The sequence below is a fragment of the Lagenorhynchus albirostris genome, chromosome 15, assembly GCF_949774975.1.
Source record: "Lagenorhynchus albirostris chromosome 15, mLagAlb1.1, whole genome shotgun sequence".
NCBI classification, from domain to species: Eukaryota; Metazoa; Chordata; class Mammalia; order Artiodactyla; family Delphinidae; genus Lagenorhynchus; species Lagenorhynchus albirostris.
This window is the reverse complement of record NC_083109.1, coordinates 59,495,334-59,521,581: the sequence shown is the minus strand read 5'-3', so window position 1 is coordinate 59,521,581 and position 26,248 is coordinate 59,495,334. Positions and strand designations below refer to the sequence as shown.

Here is a 26,248-nt window from a genome sequence, read left to right as displayed (position 1 = left end):
CCATAGTTTGCCAACCCCTGATAGAGACTAATCCCATTTTAGAGGGGAAAAACTGGAATAGGTAGAACGGGTATACTTACGTTTGCAGAGTATAGATTTGCCTAAGTTCACATACATCAATTTACCCTGGTTTTCTAACGTGGGGAGCATTAAGGGAGATTAACTCCTTTATACGTCTCTGTATTATTGGGATTGTTGTTAAAAAAATATATATAACTCATTTTTTAAATTCCAATAAAATACTCAATTATGAAAAACAAGCTATGAAGTGATTGCTTTCACTGACATCAACTCTAATATATTAAACCAATATTTTTTATCACTGCAAATAACAGAAGAGACCTTCTGTAATTCACATATAACTGAATGCCAACTGTCGTACTCTCCAGATAGAAATTACCCAAGGAAGGTAGAAAGTACGATAACAAGTCATGGGAAACCAAGAAAATACTGTAAAGTTTATTTTCCTCTCCCTATGGGAGACTAAACGATATAGAAAGAGCAGTTTAAAACTTGATCTCGTAAACCTGGGATCCACTGTTAACTGAGCCAGGTAGTTACTATCCGTGCCTTACAGATGGCGCAAGTGAGTTTATGCCATCTGAAAATAACATGAGCATCAAGAGCACTAAGCCAAGATTTGGACCTGGGTCTCGATTCTAGTTTAATCAAATTCTCTTGGCACTGACCCAGCTGATCAGTAGGATCATGGTAAATCGAATCCTTCATGCCACAAGGGCACCCGACATTCACAGGGGAAACAGGCATGGGACACAAAGCAACTGGCTACCTTACTTCTTAAACATGAAGAGGAGGATGACTCCTGTTTCACCCGAACAGGGGGAGAGCTTCCAAGTGCTGAGCGGAGACCATCTTTCACATTTTACCTCTCCCCATTTCTCCACTGAAACTGACCCCATTACTGCCATTGCCCAGAAAGCTAGCACTTTGCGCCCCCTTGCTCATCAAAAGCAGAGTAGCAATTAATTCACATGTGTGGCAAAAATGGCAAGTATCCCCTAACAGCCAGTGTTTCTTATGTAGTAAGAAAAACACCAATTTTTGCTGGGCACTTGGACATCTGGGCACAGAACTAAGAGACTGTTTCCCAGCATCCCTTGCAGCCAGGTACGGCCACCATAAAGTGTCATGAGCTAAATGCAGAAGAAAGATTAGTGTACTTCAAGGCTTAGCAACAGAAACTATCCAAAAAATAAACATACAGGGGCTTCCCTGGTGGTGCAAGCGGTTGAGAGTCCGCCTGCTGATGCAGGGGACACGGGTTTGTGCCCCGGTCCAGGAAGATCCCACGTGCCGCGGAGCAGCTGGGCCCGTGAGCCATGGCCGCTGAGCCTGTGCGACGGGAGCCTGTGCTCCGCAACGGGAGAGGCCACAACAGTGAGAGGCCCGCATACCACAAAAAAAACCCACAAAAAACATACAGAAAGGAAAAAGATAAAACACACAAAAAAGGCCAGGTTATCTGCCCAAGGTAACACCGCTGGCAAGGGGCAGAGCTAGAACCTTCCAGGCCAAACCCATGGACTACACCTTCATGCTCTAACACAGGATGGGCAGCCTTCATGAATGCTGTCCTGCTTTCCTCTGGAAAAGGGGTAAGGAAGGAGGCAAGAGAGCAGTAACCAGCTTGCATGCCCATCAAACCCCACTTCCTGTCATCTTGGCACACATGTGACTGGTTACTGACAGGACCTTGGCATAATTTACAGCCATTTTATATCACTGCCTGATTTTACTGTTAAAATCCCTATCAATTATTTGTTATTGGTGTTTTTTTTTTAATGTCATCAGTTTTCTTCTTAGCCCATGAAGTCCATGTGTCAATTAGGGGGGTGAGGGATGCCCAAACTTTTCAGGCAAGATGTGTTTATCCCAAGAGTGTTCACAGCATAGTGCTATACTCGTCTGGAAGGATATACTCCAAAATATTAACAACGCTTGAGGGTTTGTGATTTTTATTTTCTCCTTCCTTGCTTGTCTCTCTTTTTAAATTCTCTACAATGAATATGGCTTCATTTTTTAACAAGGAAAGAAAACACAAATTGTTATTCCACAATCGAGTTGCTAAAGACAATTTTCAGGCAAGCCAGGTGAGTTCAGCAGGCTGCTTCTGGCCCAGGGGTATATGTGTGCTTGTGTCTATTCCAAATCCTTCATTTTACTCAGAAGGAAGCCAAGACCACGGAAGCAAGGCCTCAAAACTGTGTGCGCACCATTGCTGGTCACCACCCTGCTAATGGCATTATAATGAGACAAACCAGATGCAAATGAGGGCAAAAGTAATTAAAGGTAGAGCCGAGCTTGGCCTAATTGGCTCCACCTGGTAGAGGAGGGCCTTTTGTTTTGTTTTGTTTTGGAGGGGCTGGGCCTCAGAAACAGACTCTAAGTCAGAAATGGAAAGGTAATGGGGAGCGCAGCAGGGACCCAGAATGCCTCCCAGGAACTCGGGTCAAGGGCATCCAAGCAGCACCTCACACGGCTCGGCATCCACATCCTCGCCTGCTCTGCCCACCGGCTTGGCTGCCTGGGAGAAAACTGGGACTAGAAAGACCAGGCACCACCCTCTCCTGGAGCCCAGGTTACTGGACCCACCCACTCACCCCCATCTGTGACCTCCAGAGGGGCAGACACTGTGTGTCATTCACTTCTGTTTCGGGGCCTCAATGATCCGGCCCCCCACCCACCAGCTGTGTGCCTTGGGCAGAGCACTTGACCATGACGGTGGTAGTAACAACAATCTAACACAGGACATGGAAAGGACTTTAATGTAGACAGTTTGACTCCCCTGTACTCTCTCTGACCTTTCTTGACCTCAGTTTCCCCACCTATAAAGTGCGGATGATAAAGAGAACCCGCCTCACAGGAAGGGGGCCTCTTAAGCAGTTAGCACAGGGCCTGGCATGTGGCGCTTAACCCACGTTAGTTATTATTAGTATTTAAACTCAGTAAGTCAGTCAGTCCATCACTCATCAAACAGCTACTGATCACTTACCAGGTGTACGGAACCTGTTTCAGAAGCTGAGTGTACAACAGTATCAAAACCAAGTCAGTCCCCACTGTCACAGAGCTTATATCCTGGTAAATGTTTATGGAATATGTCACTAAAGAAAGGAAGAAATTAAAATTTTAAAGCACAAATTACGCAGCAATACTATAGATCTGGGAGTGACCAACTAGGGGAAATGATGGTGGGGACATCATTTAGGCTTCCTGGAGCAATGATATCCGACTGTGACTAGGAGGTATACTGGGCAGAAGGAAGATTCTATACTGAATGAACAGAAGGTACGAGGGTGAGAAGGCATTCCGCAGAGAGGGGTGAGGAAGGAGTGTATTTCTCCTGAAACACAAAGAATGAAATTGAGGCCATAAACCAGTGAAATAACCCCAGACCAAGAGGTGGGCTTTATCTCTTTCTAGGATGTCTATTTTTCTATTCAGTCCAAGAAAAAAGAAAACATTTAGACAAGTCACTCTCCGCCGAGGTAGAAGCATCATTACCCACTCAAGCAAAGCAAAATGACCAAGTTGCCTGATGAAAACTGTAATTAGAAACTTAAAACAGAGCAGTTTTCAGAACCAAAGTGGCATTTAACAAAACAAGCCACCTGTCAGCTTCCAGGAAGGGGAGGAGCTGAACACCAACGGAGACACTGATTGAAAAACTGCAGGACGAGAATCACAACGCCGAGACAGCCCTAAAAAGTGACAATGACAACGATAAGTGTTATGTCTGGCCTAGTCCTCTAAGGAGGGAGCTGAAGCACTCCAAGTACTCCTGTTCTGTTTCTGGGCCTTTGTTTCCTGCCGAACAATAAAAAGGAAATGAACAAAAATCATGAATCGATACTTGGCGTTTTCAGGCAATTGTCTTTGCAATGACTTATGAGAGGAAAGCATCCTGCAGGGGATAAAATCAGGTGGAGCAAATAAAACATTATCTCGTATGGAGGTCTCCAGAGAGACATGGGCCACTTTTAGAACCAGGGAATGGATCCTCTTGCAGCTATGACCCCGTATCGTTGATGAAGCTTTTCCCAGTAGTGATGGCTAGTAAGGGGTGGCTTGGGGGGACTTCAGAAACATCCTCCTCCACCCACCCCGGCAAAGTTGTCATCAGCCTCACCTTCCTCAAAGCCACCTGGGGCAAGGGCTGCGGGCTGCCTACCCGATATCCACTGTCCCTCCTTCCCTAGGTGCCAGTTAAGCAGCCATGTTTCCCAGCTTCCCCCACAAGTAGGGGAGGCCCAACAGCATTAAGCAGAAGTCATTTGGGGCGAAAGCTGCTTAAAGAAAGCTTATGATCCTTAAAGTTTTAAATCCTTATAGAATTCAGCTGTGAAATGCACTCTCTTCCCTTCCCCCTTCTGCATCTATCTGCCTGAAATACAGAAGTGATGGCTGGAGCACTAGCCGCAATACGTTGATAGATACCATGAGGTAATCATGAAGACAAGAAGCCATGTACTGAGGATGGCAGAGCAAAAAGAAAACAGCAGCCTGAGCTCCCAACTGCTATGGAATCATCACACTAGCCTTGGACTAGACTACTTACTTCTAGACTTGTGTGGGATAAGAGAAAAACGTTACGGAAGTCAGTCTTGTCTAGGTTTCTCTTCTTTATGCAGCCAAGTCTAGTTCTACCTGAGACACTATCCCAAGGAAACCTACAAATTCCATAAAAACAGAGCAAGACGATGCCACCAAAGCCCCTTCCAACAAAACCACCACACCCCCCCTACATAAAAATGTTGGTGTTACCTCCACTTCCCACATCACTCCAGATGCAAGACCATCTGCTTTTGCTCCCCAAATCCTCTCTTGTCAGAATTCATCTCTTATTTCTGGGGACCTGCCCCTCTGCATTCTCAATTCAGAATGTTTGGATGGGGCTGCTCCCACCTTACGCCCTCCCTTCCAGGAAAGGGCATGTGACCATGGCTAGGCCTATCAGAGTTCTAACTCCCCCCCCCCCCCGCCCATGCCACTCAAGTCCCCAGAATTCGTTTAAGTGAGGCCTGCCACCCAAGCTGGGCCATCAGAATTAATCTGGAAACATCTGTGCGTGCAGTCAGTAAGGACACCCTCAACTGCATTTGTAACTTTTAAGTCTTTTCATTAATCTGCAATCAATATGGAAATGTATGTGTTATACCTGGGTGGTGAGTACATTGGGTGATGGGTACCTTACTTCCTGGACTTCTCCAGCAAGTCCTGATTTTAAAATATCAAAGCTTTGGTCACTGTCCCTGGAGCATCTTCCTGGTGCTGGCAGTACCGAGTGCTTAGCAAGGGCCAGGTACTGGGGCTACCTGTTCGGATTTTTATTTAAAGGTGAGGAAACTGGCTAATCACACAAATATTGTTCTACCAGCATAATGGACTACAAAGCTTTCAAAGAGGTTTACTCTACAATTATCACCACAATTATTCACCCACTTTCAGAAATTAATGTACAGGTGTTCTGCTAACGGTCCCTGACCTTCCACAGCCTGGATGCCCTTCAAACTACATCTCCAACCCAAAATAATGTCAACAATTGCTTGGTACTTCATATATGTCATCTCTTTTATACTTCAAAATATGCTAGGAAGTCAACATTATTATCTCTCTGTTCAAATACAAACACTGAAGCTCTGAGATTAAAACTCATTCCAAGACTTCGGAGCTGGTAGATGATAGGGCTGAGGTTCAACCCAGATTCCCCCCAACTGGAAAATGTGTGCCTGCCTTTTGCCTCCAAGCCCTGCTATCGCCTTCTCCATGCTCCTTCTCAAGGTGAAGGCTTCTCTTTACCGTGGAAGGAGGAGCCTTCATTGAGGAAGAAGAAAACGTCTACAGCACGCCTGGTCCACACACACCACTGCTACTGAGAAGCGGTGAGCCAGCGCTTCTGTTTGTCCCCAGCTGATGTCCAGTTCCAAGCACCTCATGCTCTGACCCGGCTCCCCATGTGGTCCATGACTGGGTTTCGGTCACCCACCAAAGACAGGGGCACAGAGTGGGTTTTTCTCAGGATGAAGTTAAGGGGTAGAGTCGAACCAATCAAGCCAGGCATCCCAGGCAGAGGCTGCCCCTACCAAGCACCTCTCGGTCACGTGTCATACACCACCTCTGAGGCCCAGAGCGTGCAGCGTATCTCATCACCTGGAACATTTCCGGGAGAATCAACTCAGGGCACTGGGGGAAGCGTGCACTTGGCTTACATCTGGGTAGGAATTTTGGCTCAGCCACTTTAGAGGTGGATGACTGTAACGATTAATTTCTTGTGTCAGTGAGATTCAAGGTATCTACCACAGGCCAAGAATCAAGGAGTACTGACACATTTGAAACACATTAGCACACATCACTTCATCAATCTGAAGGCAGTGGTTCCAAGTGGCCAAGCACTGGGATTTTTTAGAACTCCCCAGGTGACTGAATATGGAGCCAAGATTGAGAAGCACCGCTCCTCGTGGGGGAAGATGGGAGAGTGCTTTATAAGGAAACTAGTGGGGAAGAGCTCTCTCTTCAGTTGGGTTGCTGGGAAGATTAAACCAAGAGCTGCTGGCAGCTTTCTGCCAGCATAAGAACACCTGCCTGAAAATGGAGCCAACACATGAGGCGGGGCGGGTGTAAAGCTGGGGCACACCAGCTCACAGGAGCCCAGTGCATGTACCTCTTCCCAACTCTGCATTCAGTGACATCGTGTTGACAGCTTGAAATCAGCCACAGTGTAGCACCGCCACCATGGACATCAGCAAGCACTTTAAATCAGAGCCTTCTTCCCTTAGAGCGCTAGCTGTTAAACATTCACCAGCACCACACTGCCAATATTTGTGGGCGAGGGGGAAGGGAGACAGAGTTGAGAAATGAAAAAAATCAAAAACAAAAAATCCTCCTAATGACATTGTTTGAGGCCCTGGATCAAGCCATTCCTGAAGACAGGCACTCCTGGACTTCCATTGTTTTCATTTAAAACACACTGAATTGGACTTTATGACTCTTGTAGTCAAAAGATCTCTGAATGATGAAACCCTGGAAGAGTCAAAGTCATGTGCTAACTGTAGTCACAAGGAGCCAAAACTATATGTGATCAGAAGAATCTGGTTGGAGGCACAACTGAAGGAAGCGGTTACACAGGGTACAGCACATTATCTGTAGCCCCAAAATGAAGACCCGTGACCTCGCCCACTGCTGAGCTCTCCCTGGCTGCTGTGGGTTTTCAATCACCTAAATGCCAGGAGGCCAGGTCCTACAATAGCTCCTCTTGGATTTCTGTTCATTCATGTTATAAATTTTTTTTTTTTTTTTTTTTTTTTTGCAGTACGCGGGCCTCTCACTATTGTGGCCTCTCCCGTTGCAGAGCACAGGCTCCGGACGCGCAGGCTCAGCAGCCACGGCTCACGGGCCCAGCCGCTCCGCGGCATGTGGGATCTTCCCGGACCAGTGCACGAACCCGCGTCCCCTGCATCGGCAGGTGGACTCTCAATCACTGCACCACCAGGGAAGCCCCATGTTATAAACTTTTATGGAGCACACCCCTTGGGTCAAGCACTGTGCAAGGCACTGTGAACACAGCCAGGAAGAACAACAGGTAAGGTCCCTGCTCCTGTGGACTGTACACTGCAGGGTGGAACACAGACAGTGAACAAGGAAGGGAATAAACAACCAGATACTGTGAGGTACTGATAAAGCTGCTGTGATGAAGATAAAGGAAGTAATGGAACAAAGAAAGAAGGAGAGGCAGGAGGTCAGAGGAGTTGACATCTGAACGGAAACTGCCTCACAAGGCAGAATCAGCCATTCAGAGATTGAGGGAGAAGCTTTCCAGCAGAAGGACAGCAAGTGCAAAGGCCCTGATGTATTACTTAGTCAAGCCCGGTGTGGCCGGGGCTGAGAGAGGGAACAAGAGGGTGAGGGGAGGTGGGGCTGGAAAGTAGGGAAGAGCCAGATCACACCAAGTACCGCAAGCCATGGTCAGAAAGTCTGGACTGAGTTTTAAACAGCAGAGTGATGACATCTTAACAGTGTTTCCACGAGGTCCCACGCTTATCCCACTAGAACCAGACACAGACACACAAGACTCATGACCTTGCTTCCCTTGCAACCAAAGCAGCCTGCCTCAAACAAAGACATCTCTACCTCTGTGCACACAGCAGGCAAGAACATGCGGCCACCCAAGGGGAGGCGTCAACACCTGCGGTGACTGAGACTGAAGGACAAAAGGGTACACAGCACCGCACGCACCCTTGAAACATGCCAGCTCCAGGAATCCTCTCGCCCATGACCGTCCATCTTCACAGAATCAGGCTTCTCAACTGTCCCTCCCCACTTTCTGGGAGCCCAGGGAAACTGAGACCCCGGGGAGGGCATGAGGCACAGGCAGCAGTGGAGTGGGCATCAGTGGGCATGACACACGCAGGCAGAGACATGACACGGGAGACAGGCTGATGACTTCCTTTTTTTGTTTCTTTTTTTTCTTAGAGTAAATTTTTAAAACTGTTCCCAAGCCTCCCTCATCTGTCAAGTTCCTCCCACTGGATCTCCTACCCTCACTGCCAATTACTCTGATTGCCACCAGCAACAGGCCATTTCTTCTCCCTCTGCCCCTGAGCCTACGGCAGATGAAATAAATGGCGATGCCGACAAGCACTTGCGGTGTTAAAACCCATCACCGCGGAACAGGACTGCGGTGGCCGGGACAGGTGATGCCAGTGGAGTGGACCTAATGAGACGGAGGGCGGCCGGGAGGAAGGGCCTCACACCACAGAGACAGACACTGTGGATTGGGAAAGACTCCAGAGAAATAACAGTGCTTCATGAAGACAGAATGGACTCTGCACCCAGTAAAGAGCTAATTTTTTGCCGTGGAGCATACGAGCTTTGTTAACCCAACTCAAGCTCAAAAACAGGGGCAGGGGAGGTTGGTGAATTACTGCTCCTCTTAATAGTACGTTCAGGGCTGAACAGTCACGCCAGGCACTGCTGGATTCAGGGGCTCGAAGGACACGATCAGCCCCTGATTCCTCTCTGCCTCTCAGCCCAGCTTCTCTCTCCGTGTGACGGCCTCATGCCCAGGCTCCACCTGGAGACAAGGTAACCACAGTGGCCCCAGCCTTCCAGGCCCACCAGGAAAGAAAGAACTCTTGACAGCCTAGTAGAGTCCCGAGACCCGGCTGGAGCCAGTCAGCTGAGGTCAAGTGCAGAACGGAGGGTGGAGCCTCACCTACCTCACTGGGCTGACCCTGAGCGAGGACGCTGGTCTGATGAAAACTGGAGCACGTGGGACCTGACACCGCGAGGTCGCAGATGTCCACCGTGCACAGGCAGACGGGAGAGGCAACCGGAGCCATATGACAAGGGCAGATTCATGCACTACCGGAATCCCACGTTCGGCTGCCCCTGGTAGGAGAACCTCTTCCTTAATACAGAGAGCAAGCTCCAACTCACAGGCAAATGCTCCTTGGGAGAGCCTGGGAGAAGCCCAACATGCAGCAAAGCATTCATGAGAATAGCCCCACCCCCGCCGCGGGACACTCAGAGAACCCAGACTCCCCAGCTGCACACGCAACAATGACCACACCCAAACAGTAACACCAAGGGTCCACCGGACAGTAAGGCCACAACCATACAGCTCTGGAGGCTTCGTCTCCAACGTCCAGAGCTGGCTGGTGACAGGACTCATCCACCAGGGCTGACACAAGTGACCCCCGGGTGGGGTGAGTGTGACCTGGGACAAGGACTTCCCCGTCTTGGCCAAACACACCTTGCACAAAGGGGTGTGGCAGAGGGGAGGTGTGCTTTCCTGTCCCAGATGTGGCTGCAAATCAAAGACCACAGCTCTCCCTTGAGGTCCCAAGTTTGTCCACCAGGTGACCTTTGACCAAGAAAACCAACCTTTAAGACATCAACCTCCCACCACAAGCTCCATAAGATGATTAGATGATCCCCATGTCCATCCAGGCAATACCTCAACTTAACTGAATATTTATATGAGCTCCCTATGGCTGCTGTAACAAGTTACCATAAACTTAGTGGCTTAAAATAACACAGATTTACTATCTTGAAGTGCAGGGAGTCAGAAGGCTCAAATGGGTCCTATAAGCTAGACTCAAGGTGTCAGCAGGACTGCATTCCTTCTAGAGGCTCTAGGGGAGAACCTGTTTCCTTGTCTTTTCCAGTTCCTGGAGGATGCCCGCATTCCCTGGCTTGTGGCCCCTCCTTTATCTTCAAAGTGCATCACTCCTGCCTCTGCTCCTGTTGTCACTCCTTCTCCCTCTCCAACCCTCCTGCCTTTCTCTTAGAAGGGCCCTTGTGATTACACTGGGGCCATGTGGATAAACCAGGATCATCTCTCCATGTCAAGATTCTTAATCACATCCGAAAAGTCCCTTTTGCCATGTAAGGGGGTATATTCACAGATTCTGGGGATCACGACATGGACATCTTTGGAGGACCAACATTCTGTCCACCACAGCATTTTCTAGATCCCAGCATGTTATCTGAATTACACCTCTTAACAGCTAATCCCCACAACAACAAGCTATAAAGTATATACTATTTTAATAAATCCTAATTTTACAATTGTTCAAAGGGGCCAGGAGAGATAAAGTGAGATAGTAAAAATAGTAATAATAATAACATTTATTGAGTGGCTACTACATATCAGACATTATTCTAAAGGCTTTCCATGTACTCATCTATCTTATCTTCCCAAAACCCTATAAGGAAGGTACTATTACAATTCCCCTTTTACAGAGGAAGAAACTGGGGCACAGAAAGTTACATGGCCTCTAAGTCAGTAGCCCTGGGCAGTGCTCAGTGTCTTTGGCACAGAGGTCATTCATTCACTAACATCCATCATGACGTGCAAGAAGACTGTAGAATGCACAGTGTTTCCCAGACGTTTTGGCCGTGACTACCTTTTTCATGGGGACATGTACAGGGAATAGGATGAAGTGACCCCCTTGGAGAACAGTCGCAGCTACAGGTGAAATAAGCCTTCCTTCCATTGACACAGCCTTTCTCCAGATGGACAGGTGTAATGGAGGAGGTGTCCACTCACTGACCCACACTCCTGCCCCAGCCCCACTGCCCTGGCCTCTCCCTCAGGAGGCACCAGCAGCTGTGGTCATCACAGCTCTTAGCGAAGGGCCCCCACCTTGGGCCATGTTTCCATGGGGAGACATCCATCATAATATGCTCTGGGCCTCACTCCCCACCTCCTACCCGACTGGTGAGATCCTGAATCAAATGGAGATGATGTATTAAAAAGGGAAACAGCTCCACGGACTGTCTTCCCTCTCGGTCCCCGCTGGGTGAGTGTAATTCTGCAGATCCAACAATGCCTCACAGTGGGGGTCCCTGGGTCTACACCTGGGAGGCAATGTATTGGGGAGTGTGATTCTGGCTTCAGGTCAAGCTGGAGTTTCCAATCAACTGACAGTAGTAAAAATGTTATTTTGGGGGCTTCCCTGGTGGCGCAGTGGTTGAGAGTCTGCCTGCTGATGCGGGGGACGCGGGTTCAAGCCCTAGTCTGGGAAGATCCCACATGCCGCGGAGCAACTAGGCCCGTGAGCCACAACTACTGAGCCTGCGCGTCTGGAGCTTGTGCTCCACAACAAGAAAGGCCGCGATAGTGAGAGGCCCACACACCGCGATGAAGAGTGGCCCCCGCTCGCTGCAACTAGAGAAAGACCACGCACAGAAACGAAGACCCAACGCAGCCAAAAATAAATAAACACAATTTTTTTAAAAAAATGTTATTTTGATCACTTTTTGTCTGATTCCTACATCGGTGTTTCATAGAGAATTTGGGGGGAAAGAATAGCCATGATTAATTATAACCTCAGAACTGAAACAAAGTTACCTACTAACCTCTTAAAGTTTGTCAACAGTCTATTCTAAAGGTCCATTTTAAGCTGATTTTTTTTTCTTAATCCTGAAGGCACTTTCCACAACAACTATGAATATAATGATCCCAATATAGCCCTCAGCCATCTATTCAGCCCTGAAGGCATTTGGGGCTTAAATGACTCTTCACTCTTTCCCCTACTGATGAGCTCAGTTTCATAAACCATCTGTCATCCAAAAGACAGAAAAATCTTTATCCTCAAACTAAAAGGTTTCTTTCGTGGAAAATGCATTCTGAATTCCCACCTGAATTTGGGAAGCTAGTACACATCTCTGTGTCCACCTAACGTCAGGAGCCAAGGAAATCCTGGATCAGAAAGAAAGGACTCTCCCTCTCCAACCTCTACTTGCCCCTGCTCCTCCAACTCCCCAGAAACCCCAAGCCCCCCCTAGCCTGGCCAGGACACCCCAAGCTACCAAAGCCTGACGAGGGCACCCCAAGGCACCCCAACCTGGCCAGGGCACATACTCAATAGTTTTCAACAAACTGAGTCAGCATCTGGCTGGGGTTGAGGAATGAGTCCCAATTCCTTTGAGTAGTAGATGACACACTTAAAAATTAGGTGAAAGCTCTGGAAAGGCCAGAGTGCAATTTTTGAAAGCATGCCTTTTAATGAGGCTGCTTCCTAGTGTCTGGCATACAGCTGGTGCTCACGAATATTACTTAAGTGGACGAAGGAATAAACTGCAGGACTTAAACAAGCAAACGCAGGGCATCGGCCAGTATGTGCCCGCATCTGAGGGCTTTCATAAAGACCTCCCACTAAGGATGACTCACAGATAAGGTAAATGGTCCTAAACGACCCAGTAAGAAACCGAGGGGTAAGGGACAGCAAAGAAATAGCAAAATGTGCTTCATTATCTCTGCTCTGTTCCATTTAAGGGCTATCTCATACCTAGCTTTGGCTCAGAGCATTCAGGCTGGGTCTTAGGAAAAGGGACTCTGGCTGCCGTGAGAAACCATTCTGTACGCTGTAGGTTCTGTGTACCTGTTTTGGGGGGACTCACTCCAAAAATGCTCCTACTCAGAAATGTACTTTATAGTATTGTGGGTTTTAAACCAAATGCAAGCCCAGTGGTGCTTCCCACACCCTCTGGTTTAATTTTCTTACTGCATCAAATCAAAGCTCTGTGTGGGTAGAGTGTAGATTTCTCAAGAGGTGATGGCGTGGTCCACGGATCAGCTGCAGGAGAGTCACGTATCTAGACGTGCGAATCTACAGCCTCAACCCAGATCTCCTGAGAAGCGTATTTAATAGGCGCCCCAGGAAAAGCCTCTGCACGCTAGTTTAAGAACTTCATAAGGCAAAGAAGAGGGATTTGGAAGAAAATAACCCAAGTTCATTTCCACCCCAGATCCATGGACAAGCCCCCTTAAGCTCTCCTGAGCCTCCAATAATGAATTTTTTTTAATAGAGGGAACATACCTACTCATCACAGCGCTACTGAATCAAATGTGAATATACTTGAACTTGCTTGGAAAGGGTAAAGGGCTAAACATATACTATTCATTCGAAACATACAGTGAATGGAATGAATGACTGTAAAAGCCAGGTGCTGGGGGAACAAAGCTGAGAAGAAGTGAAAAGGCAGAAGGCCAGGGCAGACGTAACTCCACGTAATGAGATGGGTTCCGGGAGACACGAGCAGTATCTGTATGAAGAGGGTGATGAGCCCTCACGTCAAGACACGATTACCTCTGCAATGGAAACCCCCAGACCGGTAACTGTTACAGACCCAGCAGGAATGAGGCGAGGTATGTTATCCAAAAAATCAACATGTTGAACCTGATCGAGTACAAAAGCTCCAAAGAAAATTCAAGTCTTTATGATATTGCTACGCAAGCCAAATCCTGACTCCGATCTTATCTCTCTCTCTCTGACACAGAAAAATAACTACCATTGACTGAGCACCAACTATACACCGGGCGCCATACTAGAAGCTTTGCAGTCATTGTTTCGGAAAATCCCACAACAGCCCTCGTGACATTGGTGTCATTTCCTCTTACACTGGTGTGGCGTTTCCTCTTCCAGATGGCAAAGTAACTCCAAGAGGTCAAGTCATGGAGGGTGCACCTGAAGTCAAATCCAGGTCTGGTTGACTCCCAAGACCTGTGAGCGTGGAGCATCCACCTCTCTGTTAAAATGTCCACACTCTGAGAGCTCATTTTTAAGAAAATCTTGTAATGGTCAGTTGGTTGAAGTTTGCAAGACCCTTGAGCCAAAGTTAATTAACTATCCCTTCTTCAGGCTGACCTGAGAAACATTTTAGTAGAGGCATGACAGTTAAAGTGCAGGCAAACCGCACAGGGAGGAAGCATATAGCACTACTTTATTTAGTGAGGTCTTGGTCAAACGATCATTTTTCTATCTACCTGTATTTCTGATTAAGAGTATTAATAATAATAGCTAAAATCTACTCAGTACTCACTCTAAGTAGGCATTATGCTAAGATGTCTACATGGACTGCCTCGTGAGGTAGGCACTGTCAACTAACCTCATTCTACAGATGAGAAAACTGAGGTACACAGAGATTAAGAAATTTAACCAGAGCTGGGGTTGGCGCCTGATCAGCCTAAGTCCATAGCTCTGATTCTCCACCACTCTGGCGTTCTGTTGCTTTCACCCCTGGCCTGATGTGACTCAATCGTGCTGAAGGTTCACTACCTTGCAAATGTTTCAAGACTCTAGACATAAAACTCCCTAAGTACACAAACTCATACAGTATTGCTAATAATCTGGCAAGTAAGTCTTATAATATTATGCATTTAGCAAGAATACAGAGCCGGGTTTTCCATTTAATTGATTTTCTGGAACCCTAGCCAGCCCCGTTCTTCTAATTCATCTGCACGTGCACTCATCCCATGCTGAGTGTCTGCTATGCCAGGCACAGGGGTGATGAAGATGAAAAGGTGTGGCCCCCTCCCCACCCAGGCTCCGTCTGCCCCTCACCTTCAGCTGTTTGACCTTCTCTTTTCAGCATCTGGACAGCTCCCACGTATTTCTTCAGTTGGACTTTGAGCACCTCGTTTTCTCTGCAGGTACAAGAACGTTAGAAAAGTATATTTAAAAATTGGCAACTTAGACCCAAGAAAGGAGGAGAATCTGTGTAAAGAAAAATACACAATGTGCATCTTATAAATATTAATATATTCTCTGTTTTAGAGATCATCGCTGGAAAAGACTATGTTAGCAAAGGCACGTTTGCAGAATGCCTTCGAGAACTGTTCATTCGTGATGGAAATAAGCATTAATTGGTTGCGGTGCCCACAGATTCAGGATGCTGACATGTGTTGCCCTCGGGCTATTTGAATCAATCTGTTAGAGGCCTGTTCTGTGCCAGGCACTCTGTAGTATCCTCTCCATTTACAGAAGCACATAATAGGTACTGTTTACTTGGGGAACACTCAGTATTTTTATTAACTACTACATGTACTGAAAACTTCCTATTCGCCAGGCATCACGTGAAGTCTTTATGTATCTCATTTAATCCTTCCAAGATATATATTATCACAACACCCACTTTACAGATGAGGAAAGTGAGGTATAATGAGAAGCAGCTGACCAACTCCAGCGGCACCCCATGTAAGACTGCAGAATGAAACATGGAACTCAGGCGATGACAAGACCCCACTCTACTAAATTCACTCCCAGGTACCCCAGCTGCAGAACAGGACATGAGGGTCAGAGAGAAAACTACCATTTTTTGAGTATTTACCCACATAGCTCAGACTTTACACATGTGACCTCACTGAATCAAGCACACGTGTATTCATTCACCCATTCTTCATTCGATGGTAACACTGAATAATGTTAAGTACCTAATGATATGTCAGGCACAATGACCCTGTAGAATTCTCCTCATTTTGCAGGAGAGGAACTGGGGCATGGAAAAGGTCACATGGCCAATGCCAAGGTCATACGTAAGGCTCACGGCCCGGACACAAGCCCAGGTCTCTCTGCCTTCCCTGTCTCTTTTGGGATTCAGAACTGGTTTCTCACTGGCTACCCCAGAGACAGGTGCCTCTTCCACATCTTCTCTTCCTGCTCCTCCCCCAACAAGGTCTTGAGCCTGTGTGCTCTTACACATGCTGGAATATTTCCTCACAAAGAAAAGAGCTTTAAGATTGGGTGTCTTTTATGATTATAAAAAATAAAACGCTCATTGCAAAATACTCAAACCATCAGAAAACATTTAAGAAGAAATGTAAAAAATCCACTAAAAATTCAACACCTTGAAATAAACCCCACTATCATTTTTCTATCTGTCCTATCAGCTCCCTCTCCAGGCATGCACACACATACACACACACTGTATATAATTATTCACAGATGAAACACCTTTCACACTCTCCTAAATTTTTTTGTTTGAAGTCTTTTCTCCTTTGTTTACTGTCACACTCATCCTTCCCCATGGTAACCAACGTTAAAAACCTGGTACACACATTTCACACCTCCTCCATGCTCACATAGTCACTACAAACCTGGTACACTTAAACAGAGTTTACTTTATGAAACCAGACCCTATTATAAATTTTTCTGCTACTGGCTTGTCTCATTTAACAATTCACCACGGTAAGCTTCTGACTCCGTCTATTTATGGATGGAGATGCCATTCCTTGGTACGAATATGCCACACATTTGCTCAGTGGAAAAACTGCAGACTGCCCATCACAGGTTCTCTCTGTCTTCGATGCACCTGACTATACCTCAGTCCACAGAGACAGCACTTTGTTTGTATTTTGCTTTTCTGCCCTGTATTTGTCAGAAAGAACGTAAGTACCGACTGCAGACACTACCATATACTTAGGTGTCGCCTGAGATCTGTGCATTCATCTCAGAAGCTTGAGAGAAAGTAAAACATGGAGTCTCTTAATTATCGCCCTCCTCCTAGATAGCCTGTCACAGGTGTTTCTATCCGTGGCCGCACTTTCCCTGTGATACAAAGAGTGAACGTCTGAAGCTAAACAACTAACAAGTCTTGCGAAGGTTTGTGGGAGGGAAAACACTCCCTGATGGACATGCTGGTACAGCTGGTTTTCTTGGATCCCGTAAGCCGGATCTTGTCATTCATCCCAACCTACTGCTAATCCCCACATGTGAATTCCGGGCACATAGTACCTTAAAACAAGGGAGAGAAAGCAACTGATGTGCATTTCTGTATGGCCTAATTTAACAACGGTTCATGCAGAATGTTGTCCAAGAGGCAGGATCATTCAGGCAGACTGATAGGTGGGTCGTGTCCGTGTCTGGCTGCCAGGTCTCAGCTCGTTTGCTCACACCATCCAGGCTCACCCTCAGCTGCCTAGTTCACCTTCAACTCTGTAGCCAGCACTAAGGTATTCAAGTGGCTGCTTTTCTTCTGGTGTGGAGCCATCTTTTAATAGCATCTTACGACTTTCTAAACATCAGACCTAACAGATAAAGACCAAAAACTTTAATACAAATCCAACTTCCAACGAAATGACGGGATGTCATGGAGAATATACCATGGACGGACATCTTTAGGAACATAAATTCATCCCAGCCAACTTTGTGCCAATGAACTTGTTTGCCTTTTATGGGAAATGAACTTTCAGGTCAGTAGAACTGCTCCTGACTCAAACACCTGGAGGGTACACTGACCGCCCCAAAGAGGCAACTAGCTCCTGACCCCAGGCAAGATGAGGCCTTTTATGTTTTAATTTTTATTTTGAAGTAATTACAGATTCAGAAAGTTGGAAAGATATTACTGAGAGATCCTGTATACCCTTGGCCCAGCCTCCCCCAATGGTTACATCTTCCATAACTACAGTCCGATGGCAAATCCAGGACTCCGACACGGTCACATCGTGTGTGTAGTTCTATCCAGCCTGGTATTTTAACTGATGTTCATAACAATCTGCGATGGGATACAGACTCAGATGACCAAAGCAGGCAGACAGATGAGGACCATGAGTAACGCAAACCAGCCATAAGACAAGAGGGTCTAAGGGGTGGGAGCTGTGGCCAACCAGAGAGTTGTGGTCCCACCAAAAGGTATTTTTTAAAAACGCAACATGTTAATGGCCCGAGAAAATAATTCCCAGGCTCTGAACGACTAATTTGCAACCAGCAACAGGACTTTAATTTGTAGACAGAGGACCGTATAGCATGCACCATTCCTGGCGATCAAGTAAGAATGCCATTTTATTTGCCACCTCATGATACAACAGGATGCGTCAAGAGTTAAGAGCATCCTGACTGTGAAAGGCCTCAGAAACCCTCCGAGTGTGCGAACGAGATCGGGATTGTGGCTGACGCTCATCCCAACAGGGGTCTTCAACCCAGCACAAGTCACATCACGGGTGCCCGTCGGTCTGAACAGGCCAGAGGCAAGGTGAGCACAGCGGACCAAACTCTGCCCAGGGCCCCGAGGCATCAGCACCCACCACAGGCCCAGGGAGTCCGGCTTCAGAGCCTGGGTGCCTATCGTGTATGTGTGTGTGTGTGTGTGTGTGTACGTGAGCACACACATGTGTGGTAAAGTGAGGGCCACAGAGCCCAGGAGGCTACGCACACAGGTGGGACTGACCAGACTCATCTCTGAGTGCAGTCACAGGGCTCTGACTTTTAACTTTTTTGGTTGCTGTTGTTCAGCTATGTTCTCTAATTGTCCATAACAAAATAATGTTTGAAAACAAAAGAACACTTCCATTGCCTAGAACTTTTCATTGCTAAGAGTGACGATGAGGCTGCTATGGGGCAGGGCCCCCCTCCGCCTGCTCCCCCTCTGGGGGGAGGCACCGTCCACCTCCACGAGCCTGGGAGGATGAGACCTCTGCGGGAGGCAGCACAGGTGGCTGCAGCCCCGTGGGCCAGATCTTAGGGCAACTCTCTCTTCTCCACTGCACGCGGTGCCCCCCTCCCTGGCTCTCGGAGTACACAGCCCAGGTGATCACCCACGACACCTGGCTCCTTCTGCAACCAACAGAGTCTTTGAATCAAATCCTAACACTCCATCTGGAAAACCATCTAGAAAAGCTGGGGGAAGGAGTGCTTTGTTGAAAAGGAAGTGTCAGTGCTCAGAACAGCTGGGCTCTCCCCAAGGATTTAGCCTTTCAGCTGCAATTTCCACATCTGCCTCAAAGGAGGATGTGGATGGGGGATGCCCTCAGCGACTGCTTTACAAGGCTGAAGATGAGAAAGCCATGGGGCGAGGGGGGATGGGGATGGGGTCTAGTCTTTATTTCGTGGCCCAGGCAACTGCGTGGGAATCCAACCCCACTAGGGAAGATAACCCTGCAGAAACACCCCTCCCCGCCGCCTCTTTAGTTATCATCCAGTTCTTTCAACTCTGAAGGGCAATGGGATCCAACTTCCTCGCAGTTCAATGAAAGGAGAAAAAACGCCAAGAGAATGAACTAAAACAGAATCTCCCAAACGTGGTACATGCTCGAGATCATTTAAGGGGTTCACAAAACTTTTTCTATTTTAACACTTAAGCATTTCTTCCGGTATGTTTTTTAAAAACCGATTTTCCATTAATGGTAGTGATATAAAGAATCCTTTGGAGGGGCTTCCCTGGTGGCGCAGTGGTTGAGAGTCCGCCTGCCGATGCAGGGGACACGGGTTCGTGCCCCGGTCCGGGAAGATCCCACATGCCGCGGAGCGGCTGGGCCCGTGAGCCATGGCCGCTGAGCCTGCGCGTCCGGAGCCTGTGCTCCGCAACGCGAGAGGCCACAACAGTGAAAGGCCGGCGTACCGCAAAAAAAAAAAAAAAAGAATCCTTTGGAAAGAAATGTGAAGGCTTTCAAAAGTGAGTGGACTGAAAGACAAATATTAAGGAATGAGTAACATGGGCGGTACACACGAAGACGGTACACGTGAAGGCACTGCACAGCGACAGATCTGAGGAAGAGAATCTTTGCTTTACATAAGGTTATAAGGAGAAGATATTTTCTTACAGTGTACTTCCCACACTGTATTCCCGGGGATGACAAACGGCTCTCAGGCAGGGACGGGAGAGTAGAGTTAAGTATGTTTAGGAAACGATGGCGCTAATCAACATTAGGAAAGTTCCCTCTCCCTCCCCCTCCTCCCCAGGGCTCCTCAAGCCTTTAATATATTTATGTACACTGACCACCTACTAACTCCTCAAACCTCACAGTTTGTGAAATGCTGCATTTTCACCTTGGGCACAGCTCTCTATGAGCGGGAGAGAAATCTCGGTGGAAAAGAACCACATCTATGTTAGAAAAACACTGCCCACGTGGACTGTGGCAGAGGTGGGCATTTGAGATGTTTATACCTCCTTGAAATCCCTCTGTGTGAGTTAAGAAGTGAGAAGCAGTTCAGTGCCAAGACCTCCTACGGGTAAAACTGGGGCCTCATTCAAAACCTCCCTACATGTGTAATAGGAAATACGCTTTTCTACCCACAACACGAGAGTATCTGCCTCCGAGTGGGGCTCTGAATGTTCAAGATGTTGCAGACACAACGTGCTCTCGTTCAACCTGCATGGCAACTCTGCGAGAGTTATTACTCTCATTATACAGATGAAGGAACTGATGCTCAGAGAGGCTCAGCGGTCGATCAACGAATTCACGCAGCTATACAAGGCACGGCCACAATGTGCACTTAAGCATCTCCAAGCCCGTGCCTCCTTCCTCCTCCCCGCCACATACTTGGTCTCAGTGGATCATCAACAGCGCCTCACAAGGTTGGTTTTAACTGGGCTCATTTTGCAGATAGGAAAGCTGAGGCCCGCAGAGTGAAACAACCTACACACACACCTGGGATTCCAACCCATGTCCTATAACTCCAAAGTCTCTCGCTGGGTTCATATAAATTTAGGGAATTAAATGAACTGGATAAAGTTGAAAACTTAAAGCCTTGAAAGAGTCCACTGGGAAATGAGGGCGGATAAGCATGGGTCTGCAGAATCTCTCGGCTGCTCAGACTGCTGTGCAAATGTGAACGGGATTCTCCTGATCAGCAAGCTTTGTTCAGAGGTTAAGGAACTGTCCTGGGGTTACACAGCCTCTGCTGCCCATCAGCAGACATCTCACAAATGTAAGCAGTTGGTCCGAGGTGAGCTTTTTCCAAATATGAATCAACAGCCTCAAGAACTGTACACCTTTTGACCCAACAACTCCACTTCGAGAAAACTATGCCCAGGAAATAAGAAGGAGCAAAAGGCTCAAAACATAAACATGAGGGCTTCCCTGGTGGCGCAGTGGTTGAGAGTCCACCTGCCGATGAAGAGGACACGGGTTCGTGCCCCGGTCAGGGAAGATCCCACATGCCGCGGAGCGGCTGGGCCCGTGAGCCATGGCCGCTGAGCCTGCGCATCCGGAGCCTGTGCTCCGCAACGGGAGAGGCCACAGCAGTGAGAGGCCTGCGTACCACAAAAACAACAACAACAACAAAAAAAACACATGAGGATGTTGTGAATGTTATCAGAAAGAAACTGGTTACAAATCAAATGTCTGACACGGGGGGAGTGAAGAGATAAATTATGGTGTATCCACCAGTAATAGGACACTATGAAGCTGCTGAAGTTGTGATGAATATGCATGTTAATTAACACAGATGAACATTTACAATACACCATTACATGAATGTGGCAGAGTACAAAGAAAGTGTATTTACTGTAACCCCTCACGTATATTTATTGGTATATGTTTGCGTTAGAAATATATATATACCACAATGTTAACAGGGCTTATTTCTGAACGATGAAATTAGGAGAAAAAAATTTAATATGCCGTCAACACACTTTACTAGCACACTAGAAAAAACAAGGTATGAAGAGTAAGGTCAGACTTACAGAAAACAAAAGCAACCCTACAGCTTAACATATACTTAGTGGTGAAAGACCGAATGTTTCCCCACGGGACTGAGAGCAAGCTAGAAAGTCTCTCTTGCCTCTCTCTCCTATTCAGCACACTACTGGAGGTTCTAACCAGTGAAATGAGGTTTCTTTTCAAAGGGCATGCAGAATGAAGGGAAAACTAAAACTGTCCCCACTGGCAGATGACCTCATTTCTTCAGAGAAAATTCCAAGAATCTACAAAAAAAAAATCCTAGAATAAGTGACTTTTTCCAGGTCAAATATGGAAATTAATTGTATTTCTATATATTAACAATGGACAATTAGAAAGCAATATTATAAAAAGAATCATTCATCATAGCTCCAAAAGATGAAATACACATGTGTAAATCCAACAAAACACGTGCAGGATCTGTACGCTGAAAACTGTAAAACACTGGTGCAAGAAATCAAAACAGAAGTACGTCGATGTAAATGCCAGGTTCACAGACTGTAAGACTCAAAATAGTTAAGATGTCAGCACACTGATCTATAGGTTGAATGCAAGTCCAGTAAAAATCCCAGCAGGGTATTTTATACATATACACTACCTGATTCTAAAATTCATATGGAAAGGCCAAAAAAAAAAGTACAGTAGCCAAAGTCATCGTGAAATAGAAGCAAAATGTGAAGGATGCACACTACCCAATTTTAAGACTTTCCAGAAAGCTACAGCAATCAAGGAATGTAGTAGAGGCAAATGATAGCTATAGAACCAACAGAAAGAAGAGTCCAGAAATAGACTCATACAAATATGGCCAAATAATTTTTAACCAAGGTACAAAGGCGATTCAGGAAAAAGGATGGTCTTTTCAACAGACAGTTTGGGAACAGCTGGACATGCATACGCCAAAAAGTAAACTTCAACTAATACTTCACATCTTATACAAATATTAACTCGAACTGGAAGACATATAAAACTATAAAACCTGAGGAAGTCTTCATGCCTAACCTGGGGTTAGGTAAAGCGTTCTTAGATTAACACCAAAAGCATGAGCCAGAATAGAAAAAAAAAAAAAGTTAAACTGGATTTGCTCTGTGAAAGACCCTGTTAAGAACAGAAGGCAAGCTACAGATGGGGAGGAGATACTAACAAATCGGACAAACAATAAAGAACTTGTATCTGAAATAAAGAACTCTCAAAACAAAACATAACTACCCAATAAAAGGGGGGAAGGGCAAAAGATCTGAACAGACAATTCACCAAAGAAGATAGACAGTAAATAAGCACATGAAAAGATGCTAATCATCATTAGTCATTAGGTAAATACAAATCAAAATCGGTGAAACAGCACTACAAACCTAGTAAAATAGCTTTAAAAACTTTTAATGACAGTATCAAGTGCCGGGGGAATCTGGAGCAACTGAAACCCTCTTAACACTGCTGGCAGGAATGCACAACAGCTCGGTGACCCTGGAAAACAGCAGAGCAGCTTTTTATAAAGTTAAACAGACACCTGTCATATGACCCAGAAACTCACTTCTGTTTTTCCTGGAGAAATGAATTTTATTGTTCACACAAAAATCTCTGCATGAATGTTTACAGCAGCATTATTCATAATCACCAAAAACTGGAAACAACTCAAATGCCCGCCCCTTGACTTGAGTTCGGATTGGTCTCACTATTTGTTTCTAACAGCAGGGATGAGCTGTCACTTCTGAGATCAGTTATAAAAAGACTATGACATCTACTTGGGATGCTCTCAGGCTCGTCCCTCTCTGGTCACCAGCTGCCCTGTCTTGAGGACACCTGGGCAGGCTGAAAGAGGCCCACACAGTGAGGGATGAGGTCTGCCAGCAGCCACTTGAGTGAACTTAGAAGCAAATTTTCCAAGCCCAGCAGAGCCCTGAAATGACCGCAGCTCCACCCAATGTCCTGACTACAACCTCACGAGAGACCCTGAGCCAGAGGCACCAGCTAAGCCGTGTCCAGATTCTTGACACACAGAAACTCTGAGATAATAAATATGTTCTTTTAATCTGCTGAATTTGGGGACAATTTGTTACACAGTTGATAACTAATATAGTTCTACATACCTTAATTCATTTAATCCTTACAACTATTCTGTGAGGTACTTTGATCCTCAATTTTGGGCCAAGGAACAGAGAGGTAAGAATGACAAAGAGGACAAATAACATGCCGAAGGCAACTCATTCCTGACCCTCGACTCCTTCATCTGTCAAAGTCCTGCAGTCTGAGTGATTTCACATCTAGCCAGCCGTGCACAAGGTGGATGTCCTTCTCTGCAGCTCCGGCTACTCCCCCAAACAATGGAAGAACACTGAGGCCTCACAGGATTGTTGCAGAAAGTATGTAATTTATTCAACAAAGGCCTTCCTAAACCCACTATGTACCAGGTATTGTTTAGAACCCAGAAATGGAGGGGGGAACAAGAAAGACTAACTCTCTACACTCACGAAGTGACACTCACAAAGGGGAGGTGGTCAAACCAGTCAAGGAGCAGGCTTCAGATAACAGTGAGGACGATAAAAGCCAAAGCCACACGTGTAAGAACAGCTAAATCCCAGAACACTGAACTCCAAATGCTGGCGAAGCTGTGGAGCAACAGGAACTCTCATTCACTGCTGGTGGGAATGCAAAATGGTACCGCCGCTTTGGAAGACAGTCTGGCAGCTTCTTACAAAACTAAAATACCCTTATCACATGGTGTTTACCCATAGGAGTTGAGAACACATAACCCCACAAAACCCTGCACACAATATTTAGCAGTTTTATTCTAATGGCCAAAACTTGGAGGCAATCAAGATGTCCTCTGATAGGTGAATGGATAAACAAACTGTGGTACATCCGGACAATGGAATATTATTCAGCGATGAAAAGAAATGAGCTACCAAGTTATGAAAAGACATGGAGGAAATGCACACTAAGTGAAAGAAGCCCATGTGAAAGGTTACTAACTTTATGATTCCAACTATACGACATTCTGGGAAAGGCAAAACTATGGAGACGGTAAAAAGATCAGCGGTTGCCAGGGGTTAGGAGACAGGGGTGAACAGGTGGAGCACAGAGGACTTTCAGGGCAAGGAAATTAGTCTGTATGATACTCTAATGGTAGACACATGTCACCCATCTGTCCAAACCCACAGAATGTCCACCACCAAGAGTGAACCCTAATGTAAACAGGGACTTTGGTTAATAATAATGGATGCATGTTGTTCATCAATTGTAGCAAATGCAGCACACCAACGCAAGATGCTAATACAGGGGAAACTGGGGAGGATGGGAGGGATGTACACGGCTACTCTGGACTTCCTGTTCACGTTTAAAGCTGCTCCCCCAAAAGTCTATTAATTTCAAAATAAATAAATGGGGGCTTCCCTGGTGGCGCAGTGGTTAAGAATCCGCCTGCCAATGCGGGGACACGGGTTCGAGCCCTGGTCCGGGAAGATCCCACATGCCGCGGAACAACTAAGCCCGTGCACCACAACTACTGAGCCTGTGCTCTAGAGCCTGCGAGCCACAACTACTGAAGCCCGCGTGCCGCAACGACTAAAGCCCGCACGCCTAGAGCCCGTGCTCCGCAACGAGAGAAGCCACTGCAATGAGAAGCCCGTGCACCACAACGAAGAGTAGCCCCCGCTCACCACAAGTAGAGAAAAGCCCGCGCTCAGCAACAAAGACCTAACGCAGCCAAAAATAAATAAATTTATTTTAAAAATAAATAAATGAAGCAAGAGAAAAAGATGCAGAGTAAAGAGTATTTTCGGTAGGGTCATCTGAGAAGGCCTTTCTGAAAGGTGACAAAGAGGCAAGACCTAAAGGAAGCGGACTGTGTGACAGTGGGGAAGGGGGCGACCGGAGACCTTGCAAAATGCGGATTCTGACTCAGCTTGTCTGGGTGGAGCCTGAGACTGCATTTCTACCAGGCCCTCTGGGGATGCCAGTATCACCGGACCCTGGACCACAAGGAACAAGTCAGGAAAAAGCCCCAACAGTGCCAGGCCTGTTCCTGGAACTCAGGGAGGCCAAGGAGGCTGGAACAGGGAGGAATCATGTGGGACCCCAAAGTGTGAACTTTAGTCTAAGCTTAAAGGGCAGTCAATAAAAGGTGTTAAGCAGGGGAATGGCAGGCTGTGTGGGAAAACAAAGAGTGGGCTGGAAACAGGACAAGTGTCAGACCAGAAGGAAGCTACTGTGACCATCCATCCAGGCAAGAAATGATGACGGCCAGGACCGGGAGGACTGGGGTCGTGGCAGTGGAGACAGAGAGACTATTCAGATCTCAACTCGAGGATTCCAGAAAGCCTTGCCAGCTCCCACCCCCAGCCTCAAATACGCCTGTTGGCCACCCTGCAGTTTTCTTTAAAAGCATCAGGAAAGGAAGCAAATCATTGGGAGGTGGCAAGTACCTCTCAAACCCTTCCAGTGACGGCAATAATTAATGTTTGTAAGTCAAAGCAATCATGCCTGCCCCACTGTCAGAACAAACAACTGGCAACCCCAGACAGCACTGCTCAAAGGACAATTACTCAAAACAGA

The 26,248-nt window shown here is 46.7% G+C and overlaps 1 protein-coding gene across 2 annotated transcripts in view; it reads right to left on the bottom strand.

Moving 5' to 3' along the window:
• The window catches only part of SNX29 (sorting nexin 29), a 554,801-nt gene that overhangs the window by 337,447 nt on the left and 191,106 nt on the right, over window positions 1–26,248 (bottom strand). For both annotated transcript variants that reach the window (XM_060123064.1, XM_060123065.1), the window contains one exon: window positions 14,868–14,950. In XM_060123064.1, the coding sequence (XP_059979047.1) occupies window positions 14,868–14,950 (83 nt within the window). The remainder of the gene's footprint in view (window positions 1–14,867; window positions 14,951–26,248) is intronic.